Genomic DNA, 19424 nt, shown 5'->3' with positions numbered 1-19424 from the left:
TCCATATCACAACTTCTCTTCTCTTTAACAATTGCTTTCTCTTTTTTTTTTTTTTTTCCTGGGAGAAACAATTGCTTGCTTGAGGGCTTTTAAAGATGCTATAATTTTAATTACAATTTTTTTTATCAATTAACATATTAGATCATGTAGGACTTACTATATTAGTCGTTAAATAATTAAATTTGTCTACCGTTACAATATTGTCACTTAAGTTTGCAATGAAGGTTTAATAAAAAGTTGTAGCATCCCAAACATTTTTTACTTGCTCTCTTTAATGAAATATAAATGAGAGAATAAATACGAGGAAGATTAATGTGTTTATTGTATATATGCTTATGCATAGTTTTGCACAATCAAATAGAAGCCGACTGGGAGACAGACAACAAACTCCAGCATTATATATATAAGTAGGATTATTGTGTTCATTGTATAAGTAAAGTAATAAACTAATAGCAAAGTGAGATAAAAGTGGCACCTCTATTCATTCTTAGTGGAAAGACGTGGTTTATTTGGGTTTAAAGGAGCTGAATAATATTAGTTTGAAGGCCAATTTGTGTAAAATTTATTGGGGGTGCTGTGGTTTACAATTTATGGTGGCAAAGAAATATCATTCGGCATGATTCTTCTCTTCAGGGTGAAGAAAAGCTCTTGCAAGTGTAGAATTAAAGGCAAAGGTAAAGACCCTCCTTAGTATTTGTAATTTTTTTTCTTTTTGTGATTCTGCAGCTTTTGTTTTGTTTTCCCTTTCCCCGTTCCCCCTCCCCCCCCCCCCCCCCCCCCCCCTGCTTGTGTCTGATTAGAAAAAAGGAAAAACAAAAAACAAAAAAAAGGTGTAGAATTAAAGGCAAAGGTAAGTTCAAGCTGAAACTTGAAAAATGCTACTCTTTGTCAGATTCTTTGGGGTCCGACTCTAGATGTTTTTGTTTGATTGTGGGGTGCTGGCATGCATGTTGGTTTGGCTGCTGGTTTTCTTTTGTTCGGATTGTAGTGGGGGTGTTTTAATTTGCCTTGGTGGGATGTTCTGGTTTTTTGGATAGATTTTGATGTTTGCTCTGTAATTTATGTAGTCATTTGGCCGGCCTTTTAGGTGTTTGGTTGAGTTTGGAGTTCTAACTTTTTGCTGGAACGTGTAATTGGTGTACGCTTGTTGTGTAAATGAAAAGGGTATGTGTTACAAATTCAATGTACAGAGACTAAATTATTCAAATTCAAAGTATATAGACAAACTTGACACATACATCAAAGTTCAATGGTATTATTCGTACTTTCCCTAAAAAACAAGTGGGAAAAAAATAAAGAAAATCCTTTATGTGCGTACGTATACTCCATGAATGGCCATTGACACTCGCAACCATCTTCTGAAAAGTCTAATAAAGGCCAACAAATAGCAAGGACGATGAACGCTCTGCTTACTTTCCACGAATCTTCCTCTACGGATTGATTGAAGGCTAGGCCGCCATTCAATTCGCGCTCAGTGGGTTGGTAAGAATGGCCGGAAAAGAAGAAAGAGACTGTATATATCCTGCAATCCTGTTCGTCGTCGTCGGAGGAGATAGCGTGGAGCAAACAATTGGAAGCTGCACGACAGCTTGCCCTTTCATGCGTACAAGAAGATCCGGATAAAAGGCCAACTACGTACGTACAAAATATCTCAATCGCATTGAAAATTCTATACCAAAATTTTTTTATCACTTGGAACGTCCAATCTGCTAGGAATCCATGGATTAAAGCTCGTTTAGAATTACGTGCTCTCTAACTCGATTCCAAACATGCCATTATTATTACTATATATGACTAAATACACATATGGTACTTGTACTAGCAATAAAATTCAACCGACTTCGATGAGGCTACTTTACCTTTTTATTTTTTTCTATTATTAACATTTGTTTATTAGTAATCGAATTTTTTACTAAGACTACTTGATAGCTTAAGAAAAAAAGATAATTACAATTTTTTTTTCTTCTCAAAATTAAGAGAATAAAATAGGAATTAATTGAATGATCAACATTCTATGAAATGGTGTTCTTTGATAGAATACAATGACGACCCAGCAGGCCAGCACTATTTATAATTTTAAACGATCCCAACGCTCACAACGTGTCCACATCATTTGGTCCCATGCGCGCACCTACGTAATTAATTGCGAGAGCAACTCTTTTGACTCGAGGATCCGTCGTATGTCTAACAATAGGATGCCAATTAAAAAAGAAAAAAGTTTGTTATCATATAGGATGCCATAATTTGATAAAATCAAGCTGACTCTTTGAAAAATACTTGTAAATCAACTCATAATATTCAATTTAACCTCAAATAATGCTCAAACTCGTGTTGGCCTGTCTAGTTTACTCATGGGTTAACCTGATATGGGTCCACCTGAATACGATATATTTAGTTAAACAAGTCAAATCGTTCAACCCTTACATAAACCATTTAAATTAGTGGATGATATAATATGATACACATGACCCGTTTGATAAAGAGGTCGTGTTGGGTTGTCCCAAACACAACCTATTCTGCCCTATATATGAACCTATCGAATTTTTGAGTTTTATATGAATTCTAGCCTTTTAGGGTTTTGTTTTTTAATTGTAAAAAAAAATAAAAAAAATAATAATAATAATTAATTTATATGAATTATGCGAGCCACCCAAAAATTAGGCGAGTTGGCACATAATTGACAAGTTTATTAAATTAGTTAATCCAAGTCAGCCAGCTAAAGACAATCCGACTAATTATATACTCTTCTTCCGCAAGAAAGGCAAACCTATAGACAAATTAGGCAATCGCCTAAGACCCCAAATAACTATAGTATAATTAGGTTTCTTTTTATAAATAACCAAAAAAATAGAGCCTGTGACAAATTTAGTCAATGATGCTCTTTAATTAAGGTCGTAATTATGTGAAAAAATAGGAAAATGCTAGGTGTTCTCCTTATCCTAGCTAATATTATTTTCTAAAAAAAAAAAAAAGAAATTGGCCATTATTTTTCTCATCGATTTTTAGAAAATAATATCTACATAGGATTAGAAGAACACCTAGTCCTTTATTGTAAAATAAGACTTGATTTTAAGATTTTTATGTTTGTGTTTTTACTTTTTGTTGGGATAAAAATATCACTATAACTAACTGAATATTCTCTGAGAGAACACTTAAGATTTCCCTAAAAAATAATATTATGACAAAAAGTTAGTAAGTGCTTATTAATTATGGCTCCAATTACGGTAAAACATAAATACAAATAAAGACTATAAAGGAAAAGAAAAATAAAAATAAAAAGTCACGTTAATTGCACTCATAAAGCAATTACTAAACTCTTAGCTTCACCTCAACTTAAAATCAACATATTGGTTAAGTTTGTTCATTATACAAAATTATAACCCACTAATTTTTTATTTTGAATTTGAGTTGGATTTGTAAGTCATATAAAAAATTCTCATACATTAATCTTAGAGTTTTTTTTTTTTTTTTAAGTGTTTTTATTTATTTATTTTTTATGAGCAAAATGGTAGGTCGGGGAGACTAATTGTGGTTATTTTACCTGGGCGTGACCATAGTAGCACTTATTCACTGGAAGCCGTACGTGAGAGACTTAAATGGTGAAAACTGCAAGTGTCTTTTCAAGTTCAAATAAACCATACTCTAACTTGGCCTTACCAGAATATCAATAAAAATAAAAGTGGCTAAAAAAGTGTTATTGGATGTGCGTATATCATTTTGACAATAAGGAGACCGTTAAATTTGACTGGCTGTGAATAAAACAAAGAGAGGAAGAAGGTCGCTTGAATTCCTACCACCTCACATGATTTTTGTCCAGTGATTAAGTTATACATCAACGGTTCACGATAAAAGATAGTTGTTATTTGTTAATAGTTTCATGTACACTACCACGTTACATTAAGCTGGGCCGCTTGCTTCGGCCGGCTCAACCTGAACTTACAAAAACAGCAAGGGTAGTTGTAAAGCACCAGGAGTCTAAAAACTCGCTTCTGTGGGTTGCCGACTTTATTGAAAAAGCATTGACCTTCTAATTCCCAAAAGCACCCCTGATCAAGCCCCAATATCTCCCCACAACTGAATCTCTTCACGCCAAAATCCCGGGCCATCTGCCTCGAACCAACTCGTATTCACAGGTCTTTGAGATTTTTCTTTGACGCGTGTTATTTGAATTTCTTTCTCTAATGGGAGAAGCCAAGTCCAGGAAAAGGTGGAAGAGATGCTAAAGAACGGTTTAAAAATCACCATGCAATTTTCGCGAAGGGTATCGGATCTTGATTGGCGGCTTCTACTCCTCATAATCCCTCCGCTCTTTCTCTTCTTGTTCGTTTCGCTCTCCGCCAACCCTAGGAATCCTTTGTCCTCTTTTGCCCCTCTCCGATCTTTCATTCTCAGCCATACATTCCAGCTACCGGGGAACACGACGTTCAACACCTCCGCCTCGCCGCCGGCGACTCCGAGTCGGGCGGTGAAGAATCCGAGCGATTCGGCGGTGAATCGGTGGAGGAAGAGGAAGGATGAGTTGAACCGGTCCAGAATGGCGGTGTGTCTGGTCGGCGGGGCCCGGCGGTTCGAGCTCTCCGGACCCTCGATAGTTGATAAGATTCTCAAGGAGTATCCGAATTCCGATCTTTTCTTGCACAGCCCGCTCGATCAGAACTCGTTCAAATTCTCCCTCCTGAAGAGCGCGCCCAGGCTCGCCTCCGTTCGAATCTTCGAGCCCAAACCCTTACCGTACACCGAGTCGCAGCTCCGCGTTCTCACGGCGGCGAACTCGCCCAACGGCATCCAGGTTCTTCATCTCCCTCATCTTCTTTTTTTTTTTTTTTTTTAATAGTTAGTCTCTTTCTCAATTTATTTTTTAAGTTTAGGTATCTGATTTGACAAATCAGAACAAATTAAGATTTAATTGTTTCTTAATCCGTCGAGAACATCCCGGGTATTAGGGTATAGTTGTGTGTTGCTATTTTAATTTGTTTTTTATACAAAGAATGTTTATAAGAAAATTGTTAATTAATGTCGGTTTACAATCAATAATTTTAAAATTTATATTCTCTTTCTTCCCTATTTTTTTAGTCGCCTTTGTTTAAATAAAATAAAATTGAATTGGGTGGGACTTAATTATTGGACTTTGTTTGAAAAGATTTAAAAAATAAAAATAAAAATACTAACAAAAAATTCTAGAACGCAAAGCATAATCACAGCACGCTTAGTTCATATAAAAACTAGTTGATTGACCTACGTGTGTAGTGACGGTTGATTTCCTCCACGCGTACTTTCCTATTTCCAAAGTTCCGAAAACACCCCTCCTTCGTTTCCTGTATTTTCATCAAATGGGCTTTCTTCTGCAGGGACTCTTGCAATACTTCAACCTCGTTGAGGGATGCCTGACCATGATCAAAGCGCACCAAGAGCGAAAGAACTTCACGTACGACTGGATAGTACGGACCCGAGTGGACGGGTACTGGAACGCTCCGCTCCACCCGAGAAACTTCGTACCAGGCAAGTACCTGGTTCCGCCCGGATCCACCTACGGCGGGCTTAACGACCGGCTCGGCGTCGGCGACCTCAACACCTCCACAGTGGCTCTCTCGCGACTCTCCCTCATCCCCGAGCTCGACTCGGCCGGGTTCCAGCAACTCAACTCGGAGACCTCGTTCAGAGCCCAACTCACCACCCGGGGCGTCCCCTACCTCACCAAGCGCCTCCCTTTCTGTGTCGTCACGGACCGCAGGTACCGTTGAACCATTATCCCTAGTCAGAGGATAAGTAAATGTTAATATAATAAAAAAAAATTAATGCTCCATCGAGTCTATAATATATAATAAACCATCATTTATATTTATTCTACTTTAATTAATGTCGCCATAGGTACTCTTTCCCGCCGAACAATTTTGGTGTTCCAGTGGCCGCGCTTTCGAGCCCGGGCCCACTGAGCGGGGCCAAGTGCAGGCCTTGTACGCCGGTGTGTGAAGGTTCTTGCGTGGCGAGCGTGATGTCGTCCCTGAACCGATGGTGGAGCTGGACGGATTGGGGGAACGGGACGCTTCGGCTATGTGATGCTCACGGGGAGTGGGAGAATGGGTGGGAGAGAATCTTTGACAGAATCGCTGGGAAGAATTTCGCCAGGGCGAGAAAGCGAGTTAGGGATCTGTCACTTGAGCAGTGTGTAGAAGATTTCAATGAAATGAAGAGGAGGATGACCGGGAAATGGGAGTCTCCGCAGCCGGAGGAGATTTGTAGGCTTGGGGGGTTGGCTTGAGTTGTTTGGACGGTTATATTGTAAAAAGAGAGGAGCTAGGGGGTATTTTTGGAGGTGTCGGAATTTATGTAAACACACATATATAAAAATAAATACTGTATGAAATTTATTGAATTTTTAATATTAGTTTCTTCTTCCGCTTCACGTAGCCGGTAGCCATTCTTGCTGAGAAGTGGAATGCTGACTTAAGTTAAATATATAGAATACAATTCATGTATATTCTTTTTCAACTTTTTGTGTAAACAGCTGAACAACTCATCGCATCAGTCCTGATCGAGGAGGGGCTTCTGGATAAGTGGAGTGGTGGCATCATTGTCGTAATCGGTGACGATAGAGACCACTCAACAAGTCATCAGTCATGTGCTTGATCGGTCAAGTTGTAAAATATTTTGGATTAAAGAGGATATGTGGATCATTGATTTCATCATCCCGGATCACGGTTGGCCAACCGCGTGGATCTGGAACCTCTTAACTATTAAATTTTTGTATATATTGTTTAACAATATTTGATCTCTCTCTCTCTCTCTCTTCAAGGCGATCAAGTGAAAGAGGTGAAATAAATATTGACGGTGAAAAGCCTTCCCCACAATTAAGGGTAGATTTTGAAGAGCAAGGGACCACTCCATAAAAGTGGGGAGAGCCTTTCTAGAGTGGGAAGAATTCATATAGGGCTGGTTCTAGAAGCAAGAAGTGGGCAAATGATAGATGACAGTCCGAAGATCTCAGAAAAAAAGAAGCTGTTGGTGTAATAAGAAACTGCCGTAGTTACCCTTTGATTGCTTTAGAATTTTTATATAACAGGTCCTGTAGATAGGCATTGTCTATAGTATATTTTGAGTAGATAATTGCTTGACAAAATACACTCAATAAATGAAAATTAATATTGATATTTGACCAATGATATTAATGGACGGACATTGAAATTTGATTTTTGGTAAATATGACCACTGAGAAAAACAAGTGACCGTTTGAAAATATGAGTATTGGCAAGAATGAGATTTTTAGATTTTTAGATTTTTGGCAAACATCTCCTTATTTTTATTTCTTCTAGCAAAAAAAAAAAATGTCAACCTATTTTCAAAGTGATTAGCAAACAACTTTCTTCACTTTTCTCTCATAAATAAAATTGTGGTTGGTTCATTTTTATAAAGTCAACAAATATTTTCTTCCACCGTCCTACTGTCAATGCAGACCTACTGTCAATGCAGACTGTCTCACCTAAGTGTGTGGCAAATGAAGTTGTTGTAACACAAGTAGTGGCTAAGAAATATTTTCCTCCGCTTATTATATATAATCATTAAAGTGGTCCAATTATTTGTTGTAATGAGCAGTTCTTTGTAGACTGTAGTTACCTTATAGCACACCCGACAAGATTGAGCTCTCATATCCGTGACTCCCATAAGAGAGAGGATTAACTCCTTAATGCTAGTCCTTGCCTGGTGACAAACGCAATCAAACTCAAGTGATAAATGAGAGTGAAGGCCAACGAATCTTAAAAGTAGACCAAGCCAACCGCAATAAATGCTGTCACCACCATGCATTTATGGGATTCCAGAAGTTAGCATTACTTTCTAAACTTTCACACATCATTAGACTTAAACAGCAATTAAAGGTGCTTGATTCTCCACCTGCATCACTTATACTTTTCCCTTTCGATGGGTTTGCTTGCATGTGGGTGGCTATGATTTCGCTTTAATATTACTCAAACCAAAAAATTCAAGATTAAAAAAGAAAAAAAATAATAATTAAAGATAAATCAGCAATACTCCCATCCAAATGGACCTCTCACCCAAATAATCAAATGCATGTAATTATCCCGTATGCTTGATAAACACATACTCCACTAAAAATAAATAAGCATCCACTAAACTTTTGTCCAAAGTTTGGACCACATCATCCGAAGTAAGGACAAATGAAGCCTGAAACCGCCAATGAGACCACGTGAAACCGTATTCTATATAATGCATTAATCCACCTTGCTCGTGCACTTGAAATCTAAAGAATAAACTCATGTAATAGACTATACAACTACAATTAAAAAGTAAAAAAAAAAAACACATGTAATAGAGCATGAGAAGCTGTTGGGTTGAATGGGCTACTATACTTGACCAGATCAGGTTGTTTGATTTACTATTGAGCCTTTTTTTTTTTTTTTTCCTGATTGAAAAAATCTTTCTTACTTGAGTTGAGTGTTAGTGCCTACAGAAAAAAAGTTGAGAAGAATTGGGAAGAATTGCCTTCCCAAACAAGCCTATTTACTAAATATTTTAACAAAAATTAATTGATAACAAGTAATATTACGAAATTAAAAAATATACACTCTTAAATTAAAAAAGCATTGGAGACACTACACAGAAAAAAGTAGAGTAACACCAACTAGAAGTCTAGAACACATGGACTATATATGAAAAAGGAAACAGTGATTAATTAATAATTATTGAATGTAAGATTGGCCGGTGATATCGATGTCTCGATCACCGGATGAAGGCGGAGGGGTGTGCTTGGGCTTGGCGGTGGCCTCAGCAGGCCCATCAGCACTCTGGGCTTCACTCGCAGGCGGCTTAGTGGGGTTCTTCTGTTGCCCGGGCTCGGTGCCGTACATCCCTCCACCGTAGGCATCGTGGGTCACAGGCTTCATCGGTGTGATGTTGGGCGACTGTGTCTGCTTTTCAGCGCCATCCTTTCCATTATCTCTCTCCTTCTCCATCGTTTTCTTTCGGTGCGACTTGAGTGCAATCTTGCTCGCTGGGTATTTGTGCTGCTACTTCAACGCTTAGCTGAACGACACGTAGTTTTCGTTAGTTTGTGTGGCAACTCGACTTGTTGCCACTTGTGGTTCAACTAGGCACCCCAGGTTTTGTGCCTTTTAAGCGAGTACGAGGTACCAATGAAAAGTTTTGGTGGTAATTCGTAGCCAATAATCAAGTTTTTACTGAATTCTCGGCTGCTCTATTCTTATCAAAATTATACAGTTCGTTACCGTATTTTATGTAGTATTTCTTCTATTTTTGGTTGAAGGAATGTTTTGATTTATATAAAAGTAATTTTTTTTTTCAAGTGTTTTTTATTTAAGTTGTTTGTTAATATTTTTATTTTGAGAAAAGAGAACAATAATTTAAAAAATAAATCTGAATGAATCATGCTAATATCACTGAACAGATGGTACCACATCCACACTTGTTTTTTCTTTTTCTTTTTTTAAAAAATAAATAAAAAAATAAAAAGTTAATGAGTACTGCCGCATCAACCCAATAAAATTAAGATAAAATGAGGTATAATATTAGCGTTACTTATGTGAAATACCCAAGTTTAAAGCTAATAAAGCACGGATAGGTTAATCTTTCTGGTGGGTATCCTTAATTCTCTCGTCTCTTTAACCTACTTGTTCTATTTAGATTCAAAATGAAATGATCCCCTCCTAATTCTTTCATTTCAGGTTATGAGACACATTAAAATTAAATATAAGTCCCCAAAATGCAAATAAATAAAAAAAAAAAAAAAAAAGGGGGAGGGGGGGGGGGAGTCTAACAAACTTCTTATACTTATATTTAAAAATAAAAAATTATATATTAATTCCAGTAATACAACCGTATAACTTCACACCGAATATATCATTAAGAGCCTGATTGAGATTATGTTTGAAAAATAGAGCTTTTAAATCAAAAAAGCTTTTGGGCAAAAGCTTCATTTTTAAGCTTTTGTCAAAAGTGATTTTTAGTCATTTTTAGGCTTTTTGAACAATTAAGCGCTTTTATTTTTTTTATTTTTTATCAAACGAGTATTTTTTTTTCTTTAAACGGACTTTTTTAATGTTAAAAACATTTTGTTTTTTAAATCTCTTAAACGCAATTCCAAATAAGCCCTAAATACATCAAAATCAAAACCTCCTCTGTAGGTTTCATTCGAATGTTGACCTGGAACAACCCAAAGCCTCTTACGTGGGCTTCATGTCAGCCCAGCTTTGGTTCCCTGTAGGCTGTAACTGTAAGCGTTGGTTTGGGGCGGGCTGATATATTTGTAATTCACGATTTGGTAGCCCATTCCTATAAAAAATTCCACAGACAAAATCTAATCTCTCTGTTTTTTATTGGTAAATGGCTAGGCCATTTTATTGGTCACAGAATGATATAGCATCAAAATAATTCGGGTCAAGTCAAATTTTAGTAAAATAAACTTGTTGGGATTAGGATGTGTCATTTCTCAAACTATCTAATTTCAAGCAAGTTCAGGATAAAATTACAGTGTTGTTGATAGAGTAATGTTGAGATAAGTTAGAAGTGGCATCAAGTAAAATTATATTAAATAAAAAATAGATATTAATTTGGATTAATTTTATTAGCATTATTTTAAGATTAAATTTATCATAAGTTGAATCCCCGCATATGACTGATTAATATTAGTCACTTTAGATTTTCATTGATGTCCTGGTGGGGCTAGATCAAGCTATGACTCAGTCTTAAAAGAATGCCTACGGTTTCCACCATCTAAGCTCCTCTTGTGCGGCTCTCAGTGGGTAGGTGCTACTATGGTTACGTCCAAGTATGATAGTGATGTAGATTGGAATTCAAGGCTTATCTTATCTTTTAGTCTTTTATTAGGTTTATTTGTTAGTCGTTTATTCTATCTTATCTTTCAGTCGTTTATTCCTCTTTTCCTTTAAACTTTAGAGAGTATCTATTGTTTTTAGAAGAATTTTTAGATTATTGATAGACTCAAGATCTGGAATTACTTATCCGCTGCTTTATTGTTGTTTTTCGCTGCAGCCTACTAAGTCACGCTACATCAGTTAGCCACAATTAATCTCCTCGGCCTATCCTTTTTACTAAAAAAAAAAAAAAATTATCATAAGTTTGAATATTACTGATCTCATCATCAGTATGTAATTAGTCTATATTAATAAAAACGTGAATTTAAAGGAGGCATAAGCCTCTAATTAATAATTAATCTACCCAAATTATTCTTCACATAACAGTTTTGTAGAAAAGGAAGGTGAAGATACCATCTAATCATCTGCACGTGGGCTGAGTCAATGCCATATGATAATTATCATGATTTCTTCCTCAACAGAAATAAAACTAAAAACGTGTATATCCCTTGAAAACTTTTCAGGGTTCCACGCATGCTACCACCGTTTGAAGTTAGGCCAAATTAAGGGACAGAGAATCTCGTGACTCCCAATTTCACATTCTTATCTCAAAGAGAACAACTTCTTCCAACCTTATCTGTCCTGTCCGTTAGAACCCTAGCAATTTTCTTGAATTCCAAAACCAGGGGAGCTTAGTCAATTAACTAAATAAGAAACCTTGAGGAATCAGAAATAATACAGCGTGGAAGTTAGTCAGCTTGAAAGGTCAGAGCTAGCTACCACGTTTAAGAATTCTTATTGGGGTTGTGAGAAGGATAAATCATAAATAGCATTCTCATATCCACCAACTCAAATGTTATTTTAATTAGTTTCAATAATATATTAAAATGAGAGTAAATGGAGTTTTATCTCGCTAATGAGCGTGCTCGCGTGAAAGTAAAAATATATATATAATTTTTTAATCCGATACCCGGTCCATCGACTAACCGACTCGAAAATAACTGCATGGTACCATATTAGATCCCCTCTTTTACATGTCACTAACTGTATCCATGATTTTCTGTTACATATAAAAGTCAGGAAATGTAAAGAACATTTGCGAGTCTGTGACAAGAAAGTCTCTAATGAAAATGTAACATGTGACAGACTGTTACCGCAAAATCGGTTATAAAATGAGGCTGACATTAGATAAAAGGGGAAACTTTCGTCTGCTTTCTTTGCAAATTTCTTTGCAACAAAGCTATTATTGAACTCCGTTGTAATCTTCTTCAAGTTTCAAATTGTTAACGACCCACGACCACGAGCCGAGACGCGTTAACAGAAAACCGACAGACAGCAGGGTAGCAATCAAAACAAGGGTCAGAAAACCAGTACTGTGCTGTTACATAGAGCACCGGCTGTGTCATAGCGACAGCTCAAAACCCCCATGGGCCATGTCCTATATATAATATTATTGGTTTGGTAGAAAAAGATAATTGATTATTGTCATAATTCATGTACCCAACCCCTCATCATTTCGTTTTATTTTTGAACCATTTGGAGACCGACCTTCGACAAAATGAATTATCATCTTATCCGGCCGATTGCACTGAAATTGTTCTTCAGTGAGATACACAATTGAAAAAATATTTTGTATTTTAAATTATTGAGAAAAGTAGAGAAGTGATTTGAAAACCGTTACTGGCCCAACTCATTAATAGTCTTCTTTTTGTAGACTTTTTTTTTTTGTAGAAAGATAATGAGTGTCGGTTGGAATCTTACCTCCCGTTCTGTTGCACCTAGACCCAATAGATCTTTAATAGATTAAAGATTTAAAAAAAAAAAATGGGTAAAAAGCTTAATTAACAAAGAAATTTCCTCCAAGGGGTGTTCGATTTTGTGTAAGTGATGAATTATATGATTCTTTGGTTTTAGAAGGACAATCTATGTCTCGGATTTACGTCGTGTTGAGTAATAGGTAAATGAATATATGGGTTAACACGAATACAACTTATTTATTTAATTGTGTCCAACCTCTTAATCTTGACACAACATGACTCACATAACTTGTTTAATAAATAGATCGTGTTCTATTGATATGAATACAACATGTTTAATATAAATGATTAATTGAGTTGACACAAATGCTTGTTCGGAGTAGATTAACACAATTTCATATCTTACAAGAATCAACTATTATACACTTTCACAACTAAATTTATGACAAAATTAACTTGATAATCAATATTCATAACCGTAATTACTTATGCGGATTAACACAAATGTAAACTATTTATTAATCTTCCTAACAAGGTTGACCTATTTTCACCCGAACTCTATAACACTAAATCCTAACGCTCTAAATTACCAGAACTCCTTAACATGAGCTTGTTCTTGTTGAAAATTTGAAAAAATGTGTAAAAATTGAAACAAGATTACACTCATCTTTTAAAAAGAATGATAATTAAGTCTTACCTTTTTGCCTAAATGATTCTCTTTTCATTTCAAATGAAATGGAGAGTTAGGTCCATGCTAGCTGGCTGTGCCTTTTGCCACTTGGACAGCCCAGGCCCCAAGGAGATGTAAGAAGTTGACCCCACAGTCTAAGAAAGCCAGCGTGTCAAACCCACGTGGTGTCCCCTCTCGAAATAGTAGAGTCCCTGATCTCCCAGTTGTTCGCCCAAACAGCCTGGATTTATTCGCGGATCCAGTCTCAGCTCCTCGTGCGACTTAGTTGTACATGTCCACCCTTCCATATATACCCTCTCCAATCTCTTCCTCTTCACCACGCACAAAAACATACACAAAACTTGCAGAAAAGATATTTTTGAGTGCATCAGAAACTACAATGGTTGGCGTTTTTAGACGCTCCCTTTCATTCCCTAACAAAAATCTCAACCGTCCATCGACGACCAAGCCACCCATCTCTCACCACATCAGGTCCATCAGTCTTCCATGCAGATCTCACCCCTTGATCTCCCACCTCAAGGATGGGATCAGCGAGCTCCAATCCTGGGCTTCCGATCCCCACACCCGAACTTCGGCTTGGCTCTGCGACGGCTTGAGCCGTCTCAAAAACGTCAATGACTACCTCGACGACATTCTTCAACTCCCTCAGACCCAAGAAACGCTACGACAACGTTGTCAGCCCCAGTGGGTCGAGAAGCTCCTAGAGGATTTTCTTCGTCTAGTTGACGTATATGGGATCTTCCAAACATTGGTTTTGGCTTTGAAAGAGGAGAATTCGGCGGTGCAGGTGGCTGTGAGAAAGAGAGACGAGTCGAGGGTTGTTTTGTACGTGAAATCTCGGAAGCAAATGGCTAAGGAAATGGGAAAGCTCGTGTCCGCCGTACGATGCGTCGGGGGGGTTACAGGACCGTCACCGGGGCATATTCCGGTCGTCGGAGACGCCGAGTTGGTGGACGTTATTGGAGATGTCATTGAAGTGAGTGTGTTGGTTTCGATTGCGCTTTTCAACGGAATTGCGGCGTCGTTTTCGCCGAGGAAATCTTCGTGGATGGGGATACGGTTATCCAAGAAGGCAAAGAAAGTGAGGGTGGAGGAGGGTATTCAAGAATTTCAACAGGTTGCGGTGGAGAGCTTGTGGGGTTTGAGAAAGCAAGCCGATGAGGAGGTGAGGATGGGTTTGAAGAAAATGCAGGATTTGGAGGGCTGCATTGGTGGTATTGAAAATGGTAGTGAGAGAGTGTTTAGGAGTTTGATCAACGCAAGGGTTTCACTACTCAACATTCTCACACTATAACATGCAGTAAAGAGTAGGAAGATATAACATATTTTTCTTTTCTTTTTCTGATTCCTACGAGCAGAAGAAATGAAAATTAAAGATTAATTAGGTCCATGGGTGAACGGAGATTGAAATTAATGAATATATGGTTTATGTACAGTTGATATTTTCTGTAAACTAATTGTCTTTTAAAGATTTGATTACAAATGCTACTGATCAGATTGACTCTTCATTACTTTCGTCAATATATATCGATCACATTTTTTCTTTAATTTCCTCTATATTAATTCCCAATTCATTAAAATCAACACCTTTTTTTTACAGCATGCATGCATTTTTAATATTATAATTAAACTCTCACATCTGTTTTAAGTATGTAACAGGCAATTTTAAAAATACACATGAGAATTATGTTCTCATTAGTATTACGGATGTCAATTTATTCATTTCTAAAAGCTCCAAAAAAAAAAAAAAAAAAAAACTCAAAAGTTTGAACACTATACAGCAAGGTCTTAGAATTGTACATCAAAACGACACTGTTTCATTAATTTAATTTCCAAAAGCTATGTCACAAACTTGTAAAGACATATTAGCAACTATTATTAAAGGAAGGGAAATATCATGGTCATGGATTTGTGTCACATGATAAATCCACATAGTTTGCGCGGTGAACATAGAAAAGCTTAGAGCTCAATCCTGTTCTTTCAAACAATATGGGATAACTTTGCACCCACCTCAAATGTTGGGTATAATACATATATATCCCTCGATCATTTTAATGTCCATACTTCATAATCAATATAGGCTTTGGTTTGTGTTCTGTGCCAGACACAAGTTGGGGTGTCACGTCCGTCCTCTTTTTTCTACTATTGTTGATATAACTATAACTCTATGTTGTATCATGTGTACAGGAGACCGACAATGATAGAGGACTTAATTAAGGACTTGCCCGTCGGCATAATTCTACTATTGATTTCTTAAGTAAGTACCCATAAACCACATTAATCTTAAAAAATTTCAGCACGAGTACTCCTTTACAAGAAAAATATTTTATTTTTGCAAGCCAAGCAAGAAAAATATTTCTGCATTGAAGCAGACGCAAATGGGCGTCAACGGTACAACACGGCATCACAAAATAATTATGCGATCGAACACCGAAAAGCTGAAGACACAGATCGAGAAGATGATAAAGTAATGGCCACGTTGTTGAACATCACCTGTCGAAGGAAAACAGCACATGGTTTGTTAGACAGAATTGATTAATGTATAAATTAAGAAATAGTTGGTTTTGCTGTAAAACCCTATAATTGAAGCCAATCATTCCTTACATTCATTCATGGCTTCGATCTGCACTAGAATTGCAGCTGATCGAGGAATTAGGAGTGCTATAAGAAAACCAGAAAGCCTCTAATTATTTTATATATATGTACTGGCCATGCTTGCTTAATATTCCTTTCAATTTGTGTATGGAAAGTTGGATTCTGTAGCAGCATTTACAGCCAATTTTAGTTAAGGGCTTGGCAAGTTTTGCTATCAACAAAAGGAGAATAAAGAGACCCATTAGTGGTCCCTCGATGTTCATCGCAGGCACTATTCCAAAGCCCATGATTGGGAGCTCTACAATCATGAAATAATTGAACTTAATTATTTCTATTCATTAAAAGCCGTCCTTCCCTCCTCCTTTTTGTTCAAATAATAAAGATCACAACTTCTCTAATCAAAACATTTATATACATAAGCATTTCTTTCATTGTGATTCTAATAGGAATCTTGTTCCGCTCTATCTACACAATAAGAGAGAGGCGCTACTAACAACTTAAAATGTGGGACCTATTTATTTAGAGCAAGTGAGCTTCACACTATCCTCAGCTTAATATAAGGGATTTTATTATGTCATCTCATCTATTTCACTGGTACTTAGAGTCCGTTCGAATTTGTAATTTTCATGCGATTTTTAAAATTTCAAATCACAATTTTTTAAAAAGCACTTTCTAATATGTGAAATTGTAGTGAATCTTGAATCTATTGGGCCTCCACACTGCAGGCCTACGTTGGAGCGTGGAGGCTGGACTACATGAACAGTACTCCAATCTCAATCAGATGACATTTTCATTTGTCATTCAAATGGGTTAAAAGATATTTGTTCAATTTTTTTGTATTAATATCTCGTATTATATATATAGTTATGTATGGTAATTAGGTAATCATGTAATGGGGATTAATTGACATGGATGCTCATTTATTTGCTCACTAATTGAAGGGAGCCAAGCCCGTTTAGGCTCACATGATCATCAGAGTTTTGAATTTGGCTACTTTGAGTAGATCCAATAGTACTATCAAATCCCCATTTGAGATTAAATTGTGATATTTGATGTCAAATCATGGATGCATAAAACAACATAATCATTCATTTCCATGATTGCCATGCCAAAATTCAAAAACTTCACAAACGTCTCTACTCTCTGCAAACTTTACCCACTTTTTTTGTGTCAACGGAGACACAATAACAACACTCCAAAAAGAACATGGCCCGAATTAAAAGGACCACTTTGGGCTTCTCTGTGTGTCTGGACCTGCAAATTAGGTATATATCTACAAGACAAGACAAAGTATATATACATATTATCAAGGTGCATATAGCAATATTTCCTTTCCCCCTTTCCCTCTTTGCTTAAAAAATAAAAAATAAAAAAGAAAAAAAGAAAAGGTGCATATAGCAATATTACAATTTTTATTATAAATTTCTTACAAATTAATATTGTAGCCTGTGTGACATTTATTATATCAGTTGCTAAAATGTAGACTATTATCTAACAATCTATACGACGCTTGTCCACGTGATAATTATCAAGCAAATTAACCACTAAAATATGGAATGTCATGTTTCATTCCACATAATACTCATTTTCACAAAGAAAAAGTAAAATGTTATATACCATATATTTATCCCATACATTTATCCCATATACTGAAGTGGCATGGCTTAGTAGTCCAAGGATTATCCCTTATTTTTATTTTTTATTTTTTATTTTTAAAAAGAATTCAATGGCTACTAAACTATGCCATGTCAATATAGTAAGATAAAATTATATAAAAATATGTATGGTATATAATATTACTCAAAGAAAAATGTTAAAAATCACGGTTTTATCTCATTTTCCTAAAGTAACAGTGTCAATCAATTATTGTAAAATAATAATAATAATAATAATAAAATAAAGAATGTTGTTAGCAAAATGAGATAAAAGTGTGCTATATGTAGGCTATAACATTAATCTTTCATAAAATGTGAATGCCAAATGAAAAGTAATGTAATTGTTGAGTGGTTTTGGGCATTTTTCAACCCCAAAAGTTACCTCAAGATGTGAGACTTTCCCTCACATTTATAAATTGACCACTAGCCTTTTCCACACATCGGCCCCTGAGTCAGAGCAACGACAATCCGTTTCTCCTATGGACTGTTGGGTCGAGACTTGTTACTTGAGTTATAATACTAGTGTTGGGTGGTCTTAGGCTTTTCTCATCCCAAAAGCTAGCTCAAGAGATAAGACTTTCCCTCACACTTATAAACTGACCATTAGCTCATTCCACAACCGATGTGGATTAACCCCAACAGTTATACACTGTATTTTTATCCTACAATATTGAATTACCGGTCTCAACCCATCTTTATTTTATAATTTTTATTTTTAAAAACAAAATCTCATCCAAAAATTAGTTGAAACTGTGTCAGTCTGCAACTGCAATAATTGTTCAAAAAGAAAAACAAATAATGGTTTAATATTTAAAGCAAACTGCCACAGTAGTTGTCACGTACGTACGCACCGCTTAACGTTAACGTTATATGAAACGGTAGAAACTAGAAACAAAGGGACATGCAGCTTTTCTTAGGAATTTGGATGTAGCAAGCAAAACAGGACGATGCCCATGCCTTCCCAACCCCCCCGCACCCTCAAAAACAGCAACAACATTAAAGAGACAAAAATTATCGAGTTGGAATTCCACCCAAAAACTCCTTTTGAGGTATCAATTCATGGGATTCAAATCACCATCATGGTCCTGAATCTATGCTTATCTTTTCAGATTGTAAAAACCAAAAAACTTTATAGCTTTACTCTTAAGCATCATTGGTTGGTTTATTTCGTAGAGATCCAGATGAACATGCATTATTCATCTTCTACTTGACTTTAAAATTCAATCATTTTTGGCCTCTACTGATTCCACGGTTCTGGTTTTTAATAATGCCAGCTATATGTTTCCAGTAATAAAGCAGTAAATTAAAGCACAAAACTTTACCAAGTCATTATGCTTGCTTTGGAAACTAACTCTTTACCGTTGGCTTGTCAATTTCTCCACAAGACTGTTAGCAACAGTTCGTCGTTGTGGGGTTGTGTTGCAATTATTCCACAATCACACGTTTGAATAATTGGATTGGAATATATGCCGAATATTTTGATCCATCATTTGGGCAATACACAGTTACCACTTTTTTTTTTTTTTTTATTAATTATGCCTTATTTATCATTTAACTAATCGAGAACCTTTAAACTGTTAAATTATCAGTTATTCCAAAAGCTTTAGCTGATATTTAGAGGGAAAGAAAGACAAAAATTAAAAATCATTCTTCTTATCTTTTGCTCTTAATTATTTTGCAAATGACATGTAAAATTCATCTATGCTGCAAGATATTTGGTTTCAATTGATGACATATTTTGTATTGTGCTACATGTAGTTTAATTTGAGCGAAACGAAATTTATTTTATTCTAAACATTATTTAATGAACGAAATGTTAGTTTTAAGTTCACGCAAATTACTAGTTTAATTACTGCTTTAGGGTGTCATTAAAGTGACTTCT

At 36.2% G+C, this 19424-nt stretch overlaps 3 protein-coding genes across 5 annotated transcripts; 2 read left to right on the top strand and 1 right to left on the bottom strand.

Annotated features, from left to right (window-relative positions):
- The first annotated feature begins 3811 nt into the window (after nucleotides 1-3811).
- Nucleotides 3812-6772, top strand: LOC132189199 (uncharacterized). 3 transcript variants are annotated; one of them, XM_088519372.1, is made up of 3 exons: nucleotides 3812-4789; nucleotides 5349-5731; nucleotides 6506-6772. In XM_088519372.1, exons 1-3 carry the CDS (start codon nucleotides 4217-4219, stop codon nucleotides 6507-6509), a joined length of 960 nt encoding a protein of 319 aa, XP_088375498.1. In that variant the 5' UTR covers nucleotides 3812-4216; the 3' UTR covers nucleotides 6510-6772. The 3 variants fall into 3 exon arrangements, with proteins under 3 accessions (XP_088375498.1, XP_088375497.1, XP_059459786.2); XM_088519371.1 differs by lacking the exon at nucleotides 6506-6772 and adding an exon at nucleotides 5904-6055 and having other exon boundaries at nucleotides 3813-4789; XM_059603803.2 differs by lacking the exon at nucleotides 6506-6772 and adding an exon at nucleotides 5869-6385 and having other exon boundaries at nucleotides 3827-4789.
- Nucleotides 6773-8556: 1784 nt separating this feature from the next.
- Nucleotides 8557-8984, bottom strand: LOC132190666 (transcription activator-like protein). The gene has a single exon (XM_059605704.2). The coding sequence runs from the start codon at nucleotides 8964-8966 to the stop codon at nucleotides 8694-8696; it is 273 nt and encodes a 90-aa protein (XP_059461687.2). The 5' UTR covers nucleotides 8967-8984; the 3' UTR covers nucleotides 8557-8693.
- Nucleotides 8985-13631: 4647 nt separating this feature from the next.
- LOC132190583 (DUF241 domain protein (DUF241)) lies at nucleotides 13632-14597 on the top strand. Its single transcript, XM_059605618.2, has one exon. It carries the CDS (start codon nucleotides 13672-13674, stop codon nucleotides 14584-14586), a length of 915 nt encoding a protein of 304 aa, XP_059461601.2. The 5' UTR covers nucleotides 13632-13671; the 3' UTR covers nucleotides 14587-14597.
- Nucleotides 14598-19424: the final 4827 nt, after the last annotated feature.

This window comes from Corylus avellana, chromosome 9 (assembly GCF_965113065.1).
Source record: "Corylus avellana chromosome 9, dhCorAvel1.hap1.2, whole genome shotgun sequence".
In the NCBI taxonomy this organism is placed as follows: domain Eukaryota; kingdom Viridiplantae; phylum Streptophyta; class Magnoliopsida; order Fagales; family Betulaceae; genus Corylus; species Corylus avellana.
This window is presented reverse-complemented; position numbering and strand designations above follow the sequence as displayed.

What these genes read in the sequence shown, in the direction of transcription:
- LOC132190583 (XM_059605618.2), top strand. Translation starts at nt 13,672, where the DNA reads ATGGTTGGCGTTTTTAGACGCTCCCTTTCATTCCCTAACAAAAATCTC.
- LOC132189199 (XM_059603803.2), top strand. Translation starts at nt 4,217, where the DNA reads ATGCTAAAGAACGGTTTAAAAATCACCATGCAATTTTCGCGAAGGGTA. An exon ending in ACTCGCCCAACGGCATCCAG is followed by an intron (nt 4,790 to 5,348) that starts GTTCTTCATCTC and finishes TTTCTTCTGCAG; the next exon opens with GGACTCTTGCAATACTTCAA. An exon ending in TGTGTCGTCACGGACCGCAG is followed by an intron (nt 5,732 to 5,868) that starts GTACCGTTGAAC and finishes ATGTCGCCATAG; the next exon opens with GTACTCTTTCCCGCCGAACA.
- LOC132190666 (XM_059605704.2), bottom strand. Translation starts at nt 8,966, where the DNA reads ATGGAGAAGGAGAGAGATAATGGAAAGGATGGCGCTGAAAAGCAGACA.